At 32.8% G+C, this 19,502-nt stretch overlaps 1 protein-coding gene across 8 annotated transcripts in view; it reads left to right on the top strand.

Annotated features, from left to right (window-relative positions):
• Window positions 1-19,502, top strand: part of DGKH (diacylglycerol kinase eta) — a 210,182-nt gene that overhangs the window by 150,588 nt on the left and 40,092 nt on the right. For all 8 annotated transcript variants that reach the window (XM_074299184.1, XM_074299187.1, XM_074299182.1 and 5 more), the window contains 4 exons: window positions 2,235-2,322; window positions 12,080-12,165; window positions 16,765-16,864; window positions 18,886-19,159. In XM_074299184.1, coding sequence (XP_074155285.1) covers window positions 2,235-2,322; window positions 12,080-12,165; window positions 16,765-16,864; window positions 18,886-19,159 — 548 coding nt within the window. The remainder of the gene's footprint in view (window positions 1-2,234; window positions 2,323-12,079; window positions 12,166-16,764; window positions 16,865-18,885; window positions 19,160-19,502) is intronic.

Raw genomic sequence — 19,502 nt, 5'->3', positions numbered from 1 at the left:
GGTTTGCAAAATACTTTATGTACTTTATCTCATTTACCTATAACTCATATTTGTTTAGTACTTTAATGTTTTCAATGCAAAATGAACTTTTCAGGTGTAAATACTACTGTCCTCATTTTATAGACAAAATTAAGATTGAGGAGTTCAGTGGTGTAATTGGAATCACACAATAAATGATAATATAGTAAACCATGTGAAGTGTGAAGGGACAAAGTAAAGATTCAGATCTTTTGCTTTAGGAAAAATTGAGTATTAAGATGAGAGCAGAATACAGGCAAAGAATAGGGGAAAGTGTAGAGGAAGTAGCACCCTGAAGTGTATCTTGAAGGCAAAAAATTCTGTCAGCAAGTAGGGATGAGGAGAAAGTATAGTTGGAGCATCACAGCTTGTGGTAATTCATGGAGACTGTACAATATGGGATTGGATCAGAGAATAGCAAGTGGTGCATTTCTAAATGTCTTATAGTAAATGCTGTGAAATAAACTAAAAAGCACTTTTTTGGTATCAGGTTGTAGGGTTTTAAATGCTAGTCTAAGGAGTTTTATATTTTTGCTAAAAAAAAAAAAAAAAAAGGCGATAAGAAGCCACTAGAAGCTTTGTAGACAAATTGTAGGTTGCCAGACAATCACTTGAGGCGATGGCATAGCAAAAGGAATAGATTAGTAATTAAAGTAGAGACAGAGAGATAAACACAAACACATCCATAGAGAGATACCCACACACAGAGACAGAAAGAGAGAGACAAAGACAAAGAGAGACAGAGAGAGACAGAAAGAGACAGAAAGATACAAGGGATCCAAGGACTGGATGGATTTGGCTAAGAAAAGGATTCTTGTTGTATTCGGAAAATACACTTCATATTTGTCTGGAGAGCACCTTTGTGATCTTAGTGGGTAGCAAGCTATATTGAATCTAAGATCCTGATGAGGAGGGGGAAAGGAGAAAATTTGTATACTGACAGGGTTTTAGGAGCATCTGATATTTGTCATTCAGCTATCAACCTAGATGAATTCAGGAAGGTTGATTATTGGGTGGCCACTAGGTATATAATTTTTTATCAGCCATAGCATTTTATTAAGGAGAATAGAATTGTGTTCTTCAGTTGGAAAAGCAAATACCCAAACCATTTGCATTAAGGAAAATTTAAATTAATCACACAAAGGATTATCTCCATTAGTGTGAATTAGGAGAGAAGATATTAGTATATTGACTTGCTTGACATATGGCTTTTAGGATTTATTCTTAGATATTTTCTCCCTCTATCTTCTGTTTCTAGATTCAGCCATAGTAAGCCTTTTCTAATATGTATGTAATGTAGGACAGATTTGTAATTTTTCATGGTTTGGTAAAATTTTTATTTGATATATTATTGCAATACAATTATATACCATAAATTCTAAAACTTTTTTGATCAGGAGCTTTGCCAGACCTTTTGCTTTAGGAAAATCTGAGGACTAAAATGACAGAAGAATTTTTATTTGATATATTATTACAGCAACACAATTACATACCATAAATTTTTTGATCAAGAGCTATATCTATTTTATCAGATCTTTTGCTTTAGGAAAATTTAAGTATTAAGATAAGAACAGAAGACAGAAGGAGAATAGGGGAAAGTATAGAGGAAGTAGCACCCTGAACTGGATCTTCAAGGGAAAAAATTCTGTCAACAAGTAGGGATGAGGAGAAAATGCATTTGGAGCATAACAGCTTGTGGAAATTCACGGAGATAGAAGAATGTGGAACTGGATCCGAGAATAAGAAGTCATTTTTTCCTGGATAGACAGTTTTAAATATTTTCCTTTAAACTCCAGCAACACAAAACAATTAGAAAATCTTTATTTTGGTTAAATCTTTTTCATTACAATTTTTGCTTAAGGCCCACTCCCCCATATTTTTCCTTCATTGGAATAGGGTTAATTTGTCTTTTAAAGATAAGATGGTTTAATAAGAGATATTATAATATAGATGATTTATGTAACTTAGATAATATAAATATACTCACTCTGGGAAAGGAAATGTGCTAGGAGATAGTCATAATAAATTCTTTTATCTTTCACATCTTACTAGGCTTCCAGAATTTCATGTCTCTTGACATGAAATTATTATTTTTACTATTTTATGATCCTAGACAATTTGAAAAAATTATTTATGTTCATGAGAAGATAAATAAATCAGTTCATGAGATTTTGAAGTGATTTTTAGGTCACTGCTTATTTTTTTTCCCCCTTCAGGTGGAGTATAATGACATATGAACTCAAATTGCCAACAAAGCCTTCTATCCTTCCCATCACTCCAGAAGAGGAAAATGAAGAATCTCATGTAAGGCTTAACTCTGCTTGTGCTTAATATTTATCAAGTTAGTGAATATATTGAAGTGATAAGTGAAATCATTAAATAATAGGACATGTGAAATGTACAAGACATGTTGACTGAATTTTAAATAAGAATTGTCCATGTAGTATGTAATATAGTTTCATTGACTATCTTTCATTTCTTACATTGAAAGAAAAGGAGATATGTATCACATGGACTGGTTGATCTGGCATCAAGGAAATAGCCCAGTGCACTGTTTTTATTCATTTGGAATTTATGAGGCACCAACTTTACACATGACGAATTGACTCCTAGATAGTAATCAAAAGAAATTTAAGGCTTCTATTCAATAGAAGCTTCTGAGACAGTTGATTATGCCAAATAAAACAGGAATAAAAAGATTGGATGTTAGTTTTTAATAATTCATATTTTTTCTGAAAAAAATGTGCAAAACATTAAGGTTTAAAAAGTTCTTTTCTCAAAACAATCTTGTGAGTAAGATAAAAGCAGTCATTTTTATTTTAAGATCCTAGATCTGTGTTTTATAAATAAGGAAGTGACTGGTACAAGTTTATTCATCTATTTAGTTTTGAAGCAAGAATATAAATCCAAGTCTCCTAATGACAAACTAATCACACTTAATAACAATCTTTTACTGACTCCAGTTGCCCAGCAATAATGCAAAATAGTATATACAATATGGGGACAAAATGGACTCTATAGATAGTAGCTCTTTTAGAATTTCATAAAAGGAAGGAAAATTCCAAAAATGAAGATTTCCAGCATTGAGGGCAGAATTCTTGATTTAAATAAAATTCATTAGTCTGCAGGGTCAATTGCACTCAGTCTTGTTCAAAGCATATGTTAAATTCATCTCTCTCACCAAAACATATTAACATAAAAGTTATATGTTAGCATTTCTGAATGTTTATTGTTTCCTAATCATATCAAGGGCATTCTTAAGGTTGAATGAATTTAAAAAAAAATATTCTTATCACAATCCAAACTTCTTTTGATATTTTTTTCTGCTCTGGAGAGCACATGACACAATAGGAAGCAGGGTGAATGTGCAGGTGGAATACTGGGTTAACATTCATGTTCTGCAGATTGACTGCCTGATTGATTTAGGTTTACTTAATCTTGCTGTTACCTTATCTGTGAAATGAGGGGGCAAGATGATGTCTAAGGTCCCTTTTAGCATTAAATCTCTGAATATAAGAACATTATTACAATTAAAGTTTTATAGATATGGAATGGGCAACTTGGCAAAGTGATGAGTTTTCCTTTGATGTTTGTTTTCAAGCAGAAATTGGATGGTTACTTATCAGAAATGTCATAATAAAGATGCCTGCATGGGACAGCAAGCTGAATGAGGTGTCCCCTATAAATTTCTTTCCGATTTTGAAGTTCTGTAATGTAAAAAAAAAAGTTATGCATTTTGCCTCATAGAAACAAGAAAGGAGAAGTAGGTTGTACAGTCACTAATTTATACTTTTGTGTTGTCATCGAGTTACAGTTATATTTCAAATTATTTTATTCCTCCATATTATTAAAACAACAGCAACCCAAAACCTACTTGACTAAGCTATTAGTGACTACTGATATATGAATTTTCCTTAATCTTTCTGACTTTTCACCATAGCAGACTATAACAATTTTTAACTTTGAATTGTAGCATAAAATCTGATTTGCTTTTATTTTATTTTTTTCTCCCTCTTTACCACTAAATTCTGTCTTTCAAAGTTCAATTCAAATACCATTTCTTTCAGGAAGCATTATTTAGTGCAGATCTTCCTTTCTCCTATGAATAACCTTCCTCTTTGTACAGGTCATAACCCTAATGTAATAAAAAGAATGGTTTTGCAACTTTGATACTTTTATTTTATAATATCATGTATTGTAATTATCTGTTATAGTTGTAATTATAATATCATGTATTGTAATTTACTATGAATAGTCAAGGCCTTGAAAGTCTGGATGTGGAGATTTCATCCTCATGTTTTTGTTGAATTTGCTCCCTTCCTTCAAGATTTAATTCAGGTACCATTTCCTCTATGAAGCCTTCCTTAACCCCTACTCTTCAAAATAGAATCAAAGGATCTTACTCTCCCAAGATTTCTTAGAGCATTGCTTGGGCCTATTTTTTATGTACTTTGCTAATAATTTTTAGCATAGGACCTCAGAATTGGAAAGAACCTCAGACCTTCACCTATCTGAGAATCCTCTCTATGATTTTCCTAACAAGTGAACACCAGATAAGTGAGGGAGAATCCAATTGAAACAGCACCTTCCATGTAAGATAGTTATACACACACACACACACACACACACACACACACACACAAAACACACATACACATGGCTTTTCCCATGATTAAATTGTGTAGTCATAGAAACCAGGGTCTATATCTTTGCAGTGCTATAAAAATACTAAGTTTTTACTTACTTATGCATGTTGAATTAAATTGGTGAGCAACAACTAGTTTGCATAACTTATGGGTGGTTGTTGTTCAGTTGCTTCAGTCATGTTCAATTCTGTGACTCCATTTGGGATTTTTTTAGCGAAGATTTGACTTTTTCTTTTTCTATCATTTTTAAAATGAAGAAATTGAGGCAAATAGAGTTTATTAATTTACCCACGGTCACAAAGCTAGCAATGTCAAAACTGAGACCAGATTTGAACTCATGAAGATTAATCTTCCTGATTCCAGAGTCATCATTCTATCCAATGAGCTACCTAGTTTCCCTAATTTAGGGGTTACTTAATATCAAATTTAATTCAATCCCTTAATTTCTAAGGAAGTGATTATAAACCTGTGCCATTAAACTTGCCTAATGGCTCCCAGACAGAGTTAGTATTTGAATTCATGTCTTGTGATTATATGTCCTAACTGTACCATATTATCTTTATTCTAAATTAATTTCTTCTCTTTTCATCAATACTGAACTCCTGCATCTGAGTGAGTAAAGAGATTATTTAGGTATTGATTGAAACAGTCACCTCCAAACTTTTAGGTATTCTCACTGAGGAAGGAACACAGCTTCTGGTGGTTACTTAAGTCAGAAGCCTGTGTGACTGTCATCAACATTAGAGGCTCTTTGATCCTATTATTGAAATTATATGAATACAATGAAGTACATCCCCTTTTTCCCATTGCAAACAAAGTTTAAATGTCTAAATTAAAAATCCCTAAGTGTAGTCATCCAAGGGAAGGTCAGGTTCAAATCATTGGCTTTAAATGTGTGGCAGCTTGACAATATAACCTTCACAGGATGAAATAATGTAGAAGAAAAATCATTTGTTTGCTTTTTCAAAACTGGGGGAGGAAAAACATGGGCATGGGAAAATTATATGTATATAGCATGAGAATAAAATTGTTTGCTCACTTGTTGTGTTAATAGGCTTTTATTCCTTAGATATCAAGGATAAGCCATTCCAAATTAAATGTGTCAAGATTTAGGAAATAATTAATTTTGGAATAAATTGTGAATTATTTGTTATACAAGTGCAGAATTGGATATTTTTTCTTTGCTAATAAGAGTCACTGGATAGAGTTTCAATTCTATATGATTAATTTAAACATCACAATATTCACCTTTTTATATACCTAAATATGTTTGTTTTTCTTTGCGTTTACTAAGATTTCAATATTGTTAGATTAAGGCAACTCTATAAAGTTAAAAACTATGGAATCCTATTAAGAGTACCAGAAGAAGCTTTCAAAGACTCATGATTCTTACTAAACCCAAGTGCTGGAGTATTTAAAGTGTAATTTACTTTAAAACTCATTTTTATTGATATGTTTTGCTTTTATATCACCTTTATCTCTAGATCTGCTCCCTCTTTCTCCTTTACCAAGTGAATCATCCTTTGTGAGTAAGAATAAAAAAGAAAAACAAATGATTTAGTAAAACTAACATCCTTAATGGATCTGACAACACATTCAAGTCTTTCTCCCCCCATGCCCTACTGTAGTCCTGCATCTCTGAAAGGAAAGGAAAGAAGGAGGCAGGGAAAAAAAGGAAGGAAAAGATGGAGGAAGAAAATGGAAGGAGATATTTTCCTCTCCTTTCTCTGGGGCTATGCAGGGTCTTTGTAATTGCAAAGAATAGAACTTAATTTTATAGGTTTGTGATATACAATAATTCAAGACTTTTGAGTCTGTGTATTTGACTTTTGGAATCTTTGTATCATTAAGAACAACACAGTTATTTTTTTAGTCTAAAGAACATAAAATTGAAAGATCAGATTGTTACTTGCAGGTGCTAAATATTTTAAATCATAACCAGTTTTCTTTCAGTAAATAATTCTTACATTTGGAAATTAAGACAAAAATTACCTAAAAGCTTAAACAGTAGCACTATATTGATTTCTGCCAAGTTTGCTTATTAGAGGAAAGCCTGTTTTTCTTTAGCATAAAAATATTTTTAAAATGAAATATCTATCAATTCATTGCTGTTTCTTATTAGTTTTTTTTCTCTGTAAATGAATAGCATGTGTTGATCTATTGGCTAATACTAGTGTTCAGATAGCCCTGAGAAAAGCCCAAGGTGCTATCAAACAGCATAAAAATGCTTTTTTGATGGTGCTTTTCTTGTTTTGAAGAAATAAATTGATTAAAGACATCTCAAATTTTCTTCCTCTGGATAAATCTCATTACTCCAAATGTGCAGTTTTCTCATACAGTATTCATTTCAGATCTCCTTAGGCATTATTGTGAAACCATTGCCTGTTCAGTTTTCTTAGGAAAGAACACAAAACTCTGTATCTCCTTCTAATTAACATCCTAACTTCAGCATCTTGCTAGTACTATAATAAAAAAGAACTTAACAGTATTCTGAGCTTTCTTAACTCCATATTGCCAGACAAAGACCACACATAAACCATCTGTTTTTAAAAGCCTTTTTAGAGAAGATAAATTCAACAACCTCCTTCAGAAACTAATTCTATTATTTAATAACAACCAAAGCCAGAAAATTCTTCCTTATCATTAACCTAAATCTTTGAAGCCTTCTAATTTGGTTTATTGCTAATGGCCTGGGTAGACAGCTGGTTACCATGCCCTGTAAGAAACTTTTATGTACTTGGAGGAATAAAAAACATCAACCTTTTTCCCAAATAAGTAACTCTAATTCCTTTAAATTGTTTTCTGTAGGTCTTATTTTGCAGCCTCTAATCATCTTTAAATATCTCTATCTTATTTTTAAACTCTACAATGTTCTCTTTAGTAGAAGATCAGAACTTGACATACTTTTGTAAGATTTGTCAAATGAGAAAAATAAATTTGAGGTTTCTGTATTCTTCATTTCTATTTATAAATTCTGACTTCGTAAGACTTCTAATTTTTCTTCCAATTTTATGAATATTTAGTGTTAGCCATATCATTAAGATGATAAGAGAATGTTTCCCTTCTTTCACTCAGCAACCCCCCATTCCCACCCTTAGCATTGGGATGTTAATTTTTTTGATGAGAGCATTTACACTTTGGAAATTGGTAAGCATTGCAGACCAGAGCTTGGTTTATTGTTTTGTTGATTATCCAGACTTAAGAAAGTGATGAAGAAAATGTTAATGATGCAGGTTAAACTTAAATATTTAAAACAGTTTAAAGGCTTTCTCCTCATTCTCCCAGGCTGATTGTTAAACATTTATCAGCATATTCCTGCTTATCAGTTCTTTGAAATTAAGACTACGTCTTGTTTTGCCACAGGTATAAATGCACAAATAAAGAATATTTAAAAATATGTGTTTCTTGTGAAGCACATGTTTCTCCCAAAGGGTATAGCTTGTAGTAATTATAGGGTACAATATCTCTGCAAGCCACCAGGTGGCGGATATTGAAATGGATTAGTTCATTGCAAACAGCCTTCCCAGGTACATCTATTCCTTCAATTCTCTACATTCTCTGACACACTAATTTATATTCATGTCTTTGGGATATGAATGAATTCACTCCAAATTATAACTTATGAAATAACTCCAGCCACCATTTGTATCCCAGGTTCTCCTTAATTTCCCTTCTTGGTGCAGTTCTAAAGAAAAAAAGTTACTTGGCTGTTTTGTCTAATTTTGTCTAAAATTTATCTAATTTGTCTAAAAATTCACTAATAGGATATTGAAAATAAGATTGAACAACATTAAACTCTAGAGTGGCTTCAGAAGCCACAGTCACAGAGATGTAGAGAGACACACAGATAGAGACAGAAAAAGACAGATAACTCAGAGAGAGCTCAAATACTGGATCTTGTCCCTTTCAAAGTCTTTTCTAAATATGAACCCTGACAGCTGTTCCATTTATAGCAGATATCTATAACAATTATTATTTTGCATTTCTATCTCTTTGATGTCTAAAGATCTGGGAACATGTAGAGAGGAAAAGGTAACTACTATGTAGCAGGAGATAGTTTCAGCAGGTGGTTACATATGTTTAACGAATTGGATCTGACCTTTTTGTTTTCAAAGGAGCTAAGAAATAAATCGACACAGTATTTCTTTAAATTTTTTTCTTTTTTCTTTTTATGAATTTGACAATTATGAGCGTTGTCCTATAAAAAGAACAGAAAAAGACACTGAATATGAAATAAGAGGTCTTCACTATGTACAACTTGGGTTTTAAAATTTTTAGATGGTAATTCCAAGACTGTTTGTCTGTGCCCCCCATGTGAACTTTCTTCTGTTCTCTGATGTTTATTTTTAATTATTCATAGATGTTCTTTTCTTTCTTGCCTTTCCTTTTTTAGTATTTCTGTCACTCCTCCCCAAGTCCTCCTTTATAATGATTAATATGATCATGTAAAACAAATACACATACTGACCCTGTGTGAAATATATTTCCTTTTGTATCTTTAGTCTTTATTATGTTTGGAAGTCTCTCTTCCAAAAAGAAGAAGCATGATTTATCATCAGTGCTTAGGAATCATGATTGGTCAGTGCACTGATCTAAGTTCTCAAGTCTTCCAAAGTTGTTTTCCTTTACATTATTGTTATCAGTGGATAGATCTTTTTGGTTTTGCTCAATTACCTGCATCAGTTCACCCACCTCCTAGATTTCTGTGAATCCATCTTTTCTCTCATTTTTTATTATGCAATAATATGTCATTGTATTTGTGTGACATATTTTATTCAGACATCCCCTAATTGATTGGGAGTCCACTTTGCTAAAGGAACAATGAGCTAAGCATTTTACAATTATTTACCCATTTGATCCCTGCAACAACCTTGGGAAGCAGATACTATTATCATACCAATTTCCACATGGGGATACAGACAAATAAAAACATCTTAATTATCCACATTTATGCACAGTTAGTAAATGTCTAAGGCCAGAGTTAAACTCAAATCTTTCAGATTCTAAGCTCAGAATTTTATCTATTGCATCATTTAGCTGGAATATTATGTTATAAATAGTTTTGTTCATATGAGTCTTTTTCCTTTTTATTTCTCTCCTTTCCCTTTAAAGTTTTTTTTTTAACTTGACTTAATAGTACTGATTCTCTTGTTTTACATTCCAGGTAGTTTATATGCAATCTATAAGTTTCTGGTATGTCAATACTGTAAATAGACAATTTATAATATTAGTAACGTCTTTGGAATAATTCTTTCTAGAAGCATTCCTAGAAGACTAGAGTAATCATAGTTCCACTGCCATTTCTTCAACAATTCCTTTAAAAAATCCCAAACTCAATAATAGAGTATTTGATTCAGTTGAGCAGAACACTGTTCGAAAAGCTATCTTTAAGTGTTTCTAAGCCATAAATCCAAATCATCCCAGATTCCTTGAAAATAAAACATTTGATGTATATGCAGTGCCAATGTTTGCTAAAGGTGTTAGCCATGGTGATTGAGGAGATTCAGAGTTGAATCTAAAGTGAAAGAGGGATCCACTGTGGAAGGTGAGGACCCGCTGCAGATGTTCCTGTTCAAGGATCATGTGTCTGCAATACATCATGGCAGAGCCTTATAGAAGAAAGCCACAACCACTTGAAGGATTTAGCCAGATTATAGATACAGGGAAACCAAATGAATGAAGGTTATCTATTGCCCAGAGTATGATGTACAGTTTGATGAATAATGTTTTGAGCTTATCTATCAATATGGATATGTGTGATAAGTAGGACAAATGTACAGTGAGTTGGGATCAGAAATAAATAAGAGGAAGGGAATGACCGATTTTTTCTAGAAAATTGCAAAGCTCTTAATGACACTTAAGCTTCCTTTTCCTGGAAACAAAGGCCTCTCTTTTCAACATCAGAATTCTATCAGTGTTATTGTATGACTGTGAAACAGAAAAAAATAATCTCCCCAAAATTTATGATGAATAACAAACAAGGGGTAATGGAGAGATATGATGGTACATGTGAGAAGGCTGCTATATGTAATCGATGAACAATTTCAAAGAACAGTCGTAAAACATCAGTAAAACCATAGATGACAGGAGAAGATGGATTGGTCATTTTGTGAATAAGTCTGACAGGTTGATAATTCACTGATATCCTTAAGATGTCAGGAGAAAACAGAAAAGATCATTAGCATGTTGGGATACTCTCTTGTAATATTCTGTTGAGAATATTCAGAATGGCAAAATGACAGATTCATTTTAGTTTTTTATTACTGAATAAAACAGTTGTTTAACACAAACCATGTATGAATATAATTGTGAGGATATAATAGTATATAATATATACTATATATATAGTAATGCTCAGTTTGGGAGAAATACAAAAGAAATAAAAGATCATGGACTTTTTTATAAGGAATTTATTGTTTATTGTCTATTTATAATATTAAGATATACCAGAAACTTATTTAGATACTTAGAACTTACTTAATACACAAATTATCTGAAATGTAAAACAAGAGAATCAGTATTAAGTCAAGTTCAAAAAACTTATTTAAAAAGTTGCAGCTTTAACCATGTTAGGAAGGAAATAATAAAATTTTCTTGAAAGCTACTGAGATGACTTTGTAAATCTCTGCCTCACTTAAATCCCCAGTTCATGAGCAAGTTAAAACATTACCCTCAAGTTATCATTGCTCTTCCCTGAGAAGAAAGGATGAAAAATAAACAACAGTCCTACTCAGGAATGATAAACAATAAACAGCAGTCTAGTCAGTGAATCTAGTATGAGCAAATGTACAAGAGGAGGAAAAAAGAAGAAAGGTAATGATTTCTGATATATAGAATATGACATTGGAGAGTTATGTTGGGGGAGGAGCAGCTGATAGAATGCTTTACATTGTTTAGATTTAATGTATTTCTATATTTATTTATAGAAATAAAATTTGTCTTCCATATTAGGTGTTGAAATTTGATAGGCAGAATTCTTTACGTTTGTAATTTGAATTTTTCATTATGATTTGAAAAAAATAACACAAGTGATTATATCAATCATTCACTTGGTAACCACCTGCTGAAACACCAAGACAAAAATGGAACAATCCTCACTCTCAAGAAACTAGCTTTCCATCTCATTGGGATTTTTTTTAAAGATTGTGGCCATTTCTTTTGATGTTCTGAGGGCCTGCAATAAATAATTTTATAATTTTGAAAGAAGTTAATAAGTAAGAAAGCTCTACATTTGTATGCATAGAACCATGTTTGCATATGTAGATGAAACTGCCTTCCATGTGTTATGAAACACATATTTCATATGAAAACACGTGTTTCATAACTCTTCTGTTTTTGCAAATGTAATTACCATGTTGTCAAATAAGTAAACATCCTTCCAAGAAAACAAATGTGTTTTTTTCCTTTTATTTCAGATGTCATCTTATGAAGACTCAGTTGCGGCTCATCTTGCAAAAATCCTCAATTCTGATCAACACTCAGTGGTCATATCATCTGCTAAGTGAGTTGGGGAGTTTATATATAATGAATAAGGTGTGTGTAGATGAATGTGATTTGAAATAGTTGATTCATTCATTTATTCAGCAATCCATTATTCAATGCTGCTCTATTCCATGCAAAGTTACTAGGTACTTGGGACACAAATGTAAAAAAAAATAATAATAATCCCTGTTCTCAAGGAGCTTACATTCTGTTGTATTACCTGCACTCCAAAAAATAAGTACAAAATACATGTGGAAAAGATACAAGATATTTGGGAGAGGGAAGCATGAGCAAGGGATATATGGTGGGAGAAGACAATCAGGATTGGTCTTTTAGGAGGTGTGTTATAGACCAAAATTAGCATAGGTCATGCTTAGCAAGATTCAAAGTTGAAATGCAATAAATACTCATGGACTACACTATAAAGTGGTACCCATCAATTTCTTTGAAATATAAAAGCTACTCCTCCACAGTTCCATCAGGACTACTCCAGGATAAACTGGGAGAGCATCTGATACAGGCAGAACTCCATAGGCCCCAAGGTGATCAACTACCTTAGCATGCTTTATACAGTGAAATGCTCAGTGGTCCCAGAGCAACTTGTCAGCTTGTTATTTCTCACAGTCAAGAAAAGCTGAACTTATTTTATTAGCAGTATTATTTTTACAGCATCCAAGTTTGCCAAGTGTAGGGCTTGGGAAGGGGCAAGGTAGGAGAATGAGGCGAAAGCAGAATCTCCCAAAGTGGTTTCAATAGCTGAGAGAAGTTGGGCCACTCTGCACTGGAAGAGAAGGGACCCCCCCCAAAAGATAGTCAAGCTCCTACCACAAGGTTGCAGAAATGAAGACGGGTCCATTCCATTTGGGAGATACAGCCTGTCCAAAGAAGATGGGAAATGTAATATAATGTATGAGGATCAGTAAGTAGGCTGATTTTTCTGGAATAGGGGGAGAAAATTGTGACATAATATCTGGAAAGATAGGTGAGAAGCAAAGCCCCTTAATTGTGAAGGGCTCTATAAAAACAATCATAGAAGATTGCATTTTATGTTATTGGTACAGGGAATCATAAGCTTTTCAGTAGGTGTGTGATGTACACCTTTGGAACATCGATTTGGCAGCTAAGCAGAGAATGGTTTAGAAAGGGGAGGGACATAAGATAAGAAAATTTATAAAATGTGAGGTAATGGATACCTGGATTAGGGTGATGGCAGTGTCAGTAGAATATCTCAAAATATAAATTATTAAAAGCAAAAATCTAAATGACACTATTTGTGGATAACAAGAATCTTAGAAAAAATAAGAAATGAATAAGGGAAGAAGGGAGGAAAAAAACTCAGAAAGTCCAATTCATCAGTTTGAGGTCATTGGAGGCATAATTGCCAAAGAAATCAGGAAGTTGAGTTTAGTGAATGCAATTAATTTGGTTTAATTCAAGACGTGTTTTCTTATTAAGTTCTTTCCTGCCCCACCTCCAACATCAAGAAGCCTAAGAATGAAATATGAGTTCTGAAAAGAATGATAATTTCAAGTTTCAGAAGAATGGGCTGTTATTATATTTGATTTATAATATTTATATTTGAAATTATGTTATTTGAATTTGGATATCATAATTATAATATTTGAAAAGATTAAAATTTTACTAAAATTTTCACAAATTGATTAACATTCTCAAGAAACAAAGAGTTCACTCTTAATTGGTCACCTGACTTTCAGAAATGAATGATTTAATTTTTAGGTTATGATATGCATTTCTTTTTTTTTTCTTTTCTTTTTTTTTTTTTACTATTTTATTAAATAACAAAATACATTATTTGATTTTCTTATTTTTACAAGACTTTACAAAATGCTTGGTGGAGAAGCAGTTAAAAAATGATTGAAATAAAATTATTATATGACCTGTAGTTTTAATTTAGCTATTCTCTCACTATAGACCGCAAGGCTAGTCTATGGTGACAATGATACTAGAATGTTCCATTGACCAAATTACTTGACCTTACAATTTCCTTATTTGTAAAAATATGAAGTTGTTTTGTTTACCTTAGAGGGTAGTTATGAGAATTAAGTGATCTAATGTCTAAAAGATGCTTTACCAACTGTAAAGTATTATGCAGTTTAAGCTGTTCTTATTTTTATTACCTACATTTTCATCCAGTTCTGTTTCTAGTCTTTGTCTTAACTGCAGGTTTTCATGGCTGTGTTCCTGGCCTTAGCTTTGGCTTTTAGCCCAGACTACATTCTTAGCCCCTACTACTGTCTTAGCTCATTTGTCAGATCTTATCCTACGCTTCTTCTGCCATCTATGTTTTCATTTTAGCTTCTACTATTCAAGATGATCTGCAGAATATCAAAGTTATAGGAATTGAGGGAGGACTACAAAGAAATTGAAGGAAGTTGTCTACAGGAGTATATGTCAAAAGGATATTTTTTGGTCACATCTAATAAAATATTCAAGTTAAGTAGGTTAAAAGATAGAATGTTCTTGTGCAAATTTAAAAATTACATCATCAAAACAAATTAGAAGTCTTAAGAATTCTTAGTTCTTAGTTCAGTACTTCTTTTTGTAAATAAATAAAAAAAGGAACAGATTATCTGATTTGCCGAAGCCTTAGTTAATTAGTGTCAGGATGAGGTCCAGAACATAGGTCTTCATACCTTCTAATAGAGGAGGGTTTTTGTTACATCATAAGTAACCCCTGTAGTTGTTCCAATTCATCCTGCTGTTTTTAATATCTACCATGGCAAACTCACTATACTTCACACTGAATGGAATATAAAGATTAATTGCAAATGATTCCCTTAATTCAAGAGGTGGGAGCGGAGATTAGATAGATAGATAGATAGATAGATAGATAGATAGATATAATATAATATAATATAATATAATATAATATAATATAATATAATATAATATAATATAATATAATATAATATAATATAATAAAAAGTCATAGATGAGCAGTCATATGAACAAATTCAAGGAAGGAAAGGAATCACAACTGGAGAGAGAAGACATTATTAATAATGAGAAGAGCAGTTGGTAGATTTGTTATAATTTAGTTAAAAGATAATGATATCTCATTTTTTAGATGGCATTGGGAAGGTAGAGAAACAATTTAAAGAAATCAGTATTATGGAGGAAGAGGCAAGACAACTTGACTCTGAAGGGAAAGAAGGGGAGGATGACTTAAAAACCAAATTATAGAATGGAAAGTGTTCCTATTTCTATGGTTTTAAGTAAATTTCTCACACAAATATTGTAGTTTCTGGGACACATGACATTGTAGATTGCAAAATATATCGGGCAACTACATTTGTCCGAGCTCTGTGCATATGATTTTTAGGTATATGTAAGATCTGTTTTGCAATCCACGTGATCTTATGTAAGTGGGACAGTGAAAATAAATGTTGTGACCTTTTTGGACCCTCTGAGTAACCTTGATTGTTCCCTAAGGTGAAGACAATGTAAGCAGCTGCTTTTAGAACTTCCAGGTCCCTTCCTACCTCCAGGATAATCACAACCTGTGCATGCACTTTATTGCTTTTCTTGTTAACTTGATGGAAGGCCTGAGTCTTTTAGGTGACTGGCCTACCCTTACCTTGCTGCCAAGAGTAGGAAAGCATTTATGGGTCCATGGTAGGGAGTAGGAATGTCACAAGAAATGTAACATTTTCTTTGCTGAAAGCAAGACCTATGTCTTTAGCAGATATAGCCCTTGTAAGTAAAACTATTTGCCACCATAGCTGTTAAGTTCATTTTTTTGATTTCTTAGAACAGAGATGTCAAACACACTGCCTTCATATGGCCCCCAATATTCCTAACTGCAGCTCAAACCAGATCAAAACATATTTAACAAAACAAATTACTAAGAAAAGAAATACATGTGTGGTTTTCTAAATCAAAACAAGACCTGTAGGGATTTTATGTACAGTTTAGTGGCCCACATTTCTATTTGGCTTTGATACCATTGACTATAGAGTGCTAGACCTAGATTGAAATTTCCAAGGTCACTTAAGAGAACCTTTTCATTTTTTTACAGTTAAGAAGTAAAGTCATTTGTTCAAGATCATATAGGAAGTAAATGATATTCTAAGTCTAAGTCTGCCTTACTTAGTAAGTCTTTAATTTTGAGGCAAAAAAAATGGGAGAGAGAGGGGAAGGAACATCAGAAGGGATACTTTTTTTGCTTTTATATTCAGGAAAGAGCATTATTTCTCTTCTATATATCTAAACAAATAATAAGATCAAAATAATATTAACTATTACACTTTTCCAACATTGCAAATAGTCTTAGAAACCATTCAGATATCTAAGAGAGAGGAGGTAATGCTTTAGATCAATATAATTGAAATTAACTATATCAAAGAAGGGCATCTGGGAACACACTCTTTTGATTATGTAATTAATATAATTAAATACTTGTGGGCTTTAAATTTTTTCTCACTTAACTGTAACAATGAAGTTTTAAAATGCTGCTTTCATTCATATAAAATTATTTGAGTTTGTCAAGCAAAGTTTGAATTTATATTCAGAAAAGGAATTTACTAGCACTTTTTTTTGGTGGTGTTTCTTTGTGATATGTGTATAACAATGCTATTCCACTTGTTTTTCTTCAAAGGATTTTATGTCAGACCGTAAAGGATTTCGTTGCCAAAGTAGGGAAGACGTATGAAAGAACAGAGGAAAACAGCGATGTAGCAGACGCCATGGCCATTAAAGTAAGAAAACTTTTCTGATCATAACTGTGGGAGCTTCTCCATTCATCCCCCTTCTTTCTGCTTAGATCTGAGAACTCCTATTGAGGAGAATCTTTCCACTAAATGAAGATAGGCACCAGTACTGAAGCTTTCAGATTTGAGTTGCTTGGACCACTGAGAGATTGATTTGCCCAGTCCAAGTTGAACTTGGACCTAGATCATCTTGACTTTTAAGTCCCATTTCTTTCTACCACATTATAGATACATAAATCTCATCTGAGATTTCTAAGACTCTCTAAGACAATTGCTGTAGACCAGGTTTAAATCTGCAGTGGAAGAAGTTTCACTATGAGTTCCATGCATCTTTGAAATTACAAGTCCAGAAGAACCCCTTTGAAATTAATTTATTCTGCATGGTGCAGCTTATCAAGCATTTGTTTCTGTGTCAAAATGTTTCATACATCAAGAGAAAGGAATCTGGTGTTGAATATAAGCATTTTTATTAAGTTTATTAAGGTTTATATTTAAATTCAGCTTCATTACTCAACTATGAAAAATATGTGCATTCTTTAAAATTGTCTATATAAACTGAATCAGTTCTCTTCAATTTACTTGCATTACAGAAGGGGAAAATCCATGACAGTTGTCAGTTGGAAAGGTATTAAGTGAGGATATAAGGGAGGGAGGAAAATAGTTTTCTTCTTCCACATACGTTTTTTGCAGGTTGGATTTTCTTTTGGTACATGTTCCACCATTTCCTAATCTGTATGGTTTGTTATCCTTCTTTGAGTCTCAATTCTTGCATAGATACTTTTCTATATTCACCTCTATCCTTATACTTTTGAATAAGACTGAAGTCAACATAAACCCCCACGACCCTTTATTGTACATCTATCAATTTGAATTTAGTTGCCTTACTTAGTAAACCAGGACAAATGGTGTTTGGAAAGGAATAGTCTTTTCCAGCTCCCTTTCCTTAAGAAATTGTTAGAAGGAAAAATAGAAGAGAGAATGGAAGTACCTCACTGTTTGCTTCACTCTTACCTTCAGGCTATCAACAATATAAATAATAATTGACATTTTCTTTACATGATCTCATTTGTTCCCCACAACCTTATGAGATAGATGGTACAGGTACTACTGTTCCTACAGGTGGTATTTGGTAGAGATCAAGTGATTTGTTCTTGATCATGTTGCTTAACAAGCATGAGAGGCAAGACTTGAGATTAACCTGACTCAGAGTCCCTCCACCAATTCTACTACACTGTGATATCTATGTCCAATAAAAAAAAATTATTTTGGTACTAAGTCTATCACTGCTGACACACTTCCTTTTAAATGACTTCTAGTCTGTACTTCTTGTTCCTTTTTTCCTACTTTGTTTAGATTTCAGGAAAACAGCTTTTTCTGCCATCATCTTTACAGTTTTTATAGTTTCTGCTATGACATTGTCTTATTACAGTTAAGTATAGGAGATGGAGGAATAGGAGACAGGTATTATTCCAAGAGAGAATGTTAATATGAAAGTATCATTTAGACCCTAAAAAAGCCAACAGTAGCAACAGAATATATGGATACCATTTGCTTTGCCTTGCTCCTCATTTTCTTCTTCTACTGAGTTCTTATTCAGCAAGATAGATAACAAATACAAACTCTTTCACAGAAGGAAATCCCAATGACCAGTTAGTTTATTTTAAATGAACAGTTTCCATTTATGACTATCTCTAAGACTCTAAGCTACATATATGCAGTTGACCTTTATTGATTGTAGTTAGTTTCTTCATACAGAGCTCCCCATCCTAATGAAATCACAGATATGGTAGCTAAATTGCACCCCATCAAAACAATAAGATGCCTTCTGACCCAACATCCATACTCACACACACAACTGATCATTGAAGCTGTACATATAGACATCCATTTACTTTCTAGAGGTGGTTAAATTCCTTAACCTCTCAAGTCTCTTTGTCTCATGATTTTTCCTCCTTCCATTCATTTCTCCCTTTTTAATTTATATCCCTCTTATTAATTTTTTCCCCCAGTGTGCAATATTAAATGAGAAACTTGACCAACTACTGCAAACTTTACATGCGGAAGCCCAAACAGTCCCAGTATTTAAACATCACAGCACTTCCAATGTTGAAGGAGAATCTGTGGACTTTTCAAGTGAAGAATCCTTATCTGAAAGCAAGGGGCGCATTGTGGAGGGTGCTCCAAAGACTCCAGCACAGAAAACTTTCAAGCCAAAGGAATTAATGTTGAGAGCAAACAGTCTGAAGAAAGCAGTGAGGCAAATTATCGAACAGGCTGAAAAAGGTACATATGAGCAAAGTCAAGGTCATGAAGCAGCTATTCTCTCTTCCAGGTGGCATCAGAGTTTCCATGTTTTAAATGATAATAATAATAATTTTATAATAATAATAATAATAATAATAATAATAATAATAATAATAAATTTTATTTTATTTTATTCCTAAATTAAATGTTAAAATAATTGTTAACATTTTACAAAAGTTTTGAGTTTCACATTCTATCCTTCTTTTCCTCTTCTTTCCCTCCTCAGGTAATAAGCAATCTAATATATGTTATACATCCATAATCATGTAAATAGTGTTCATCTTTTGAGTCAGTTTGGCATCTTTTCATCAATATTTTGGTT

Source organism: Sminthopsis crassicaudata, chromosome 3 (assembly GCF_048593235.1).
Source record: "Sminthopsis crassicaudata isolate SCR6 chromosome 3, ASM4859323v1, whole genome shotgun sequence".
NCBI classification, from domain to species: Eukaryota; Metazoa; Chordata; class Mammalia; order Dasyuromorphia; family Dasyuridae; genus Sminthopsis; species Sminthopsis crassicaudata.
Note: the sequence above shows the minus strand (reverse complement) of the source record. Positions and strands in the feature narration are given on the sequence as shown.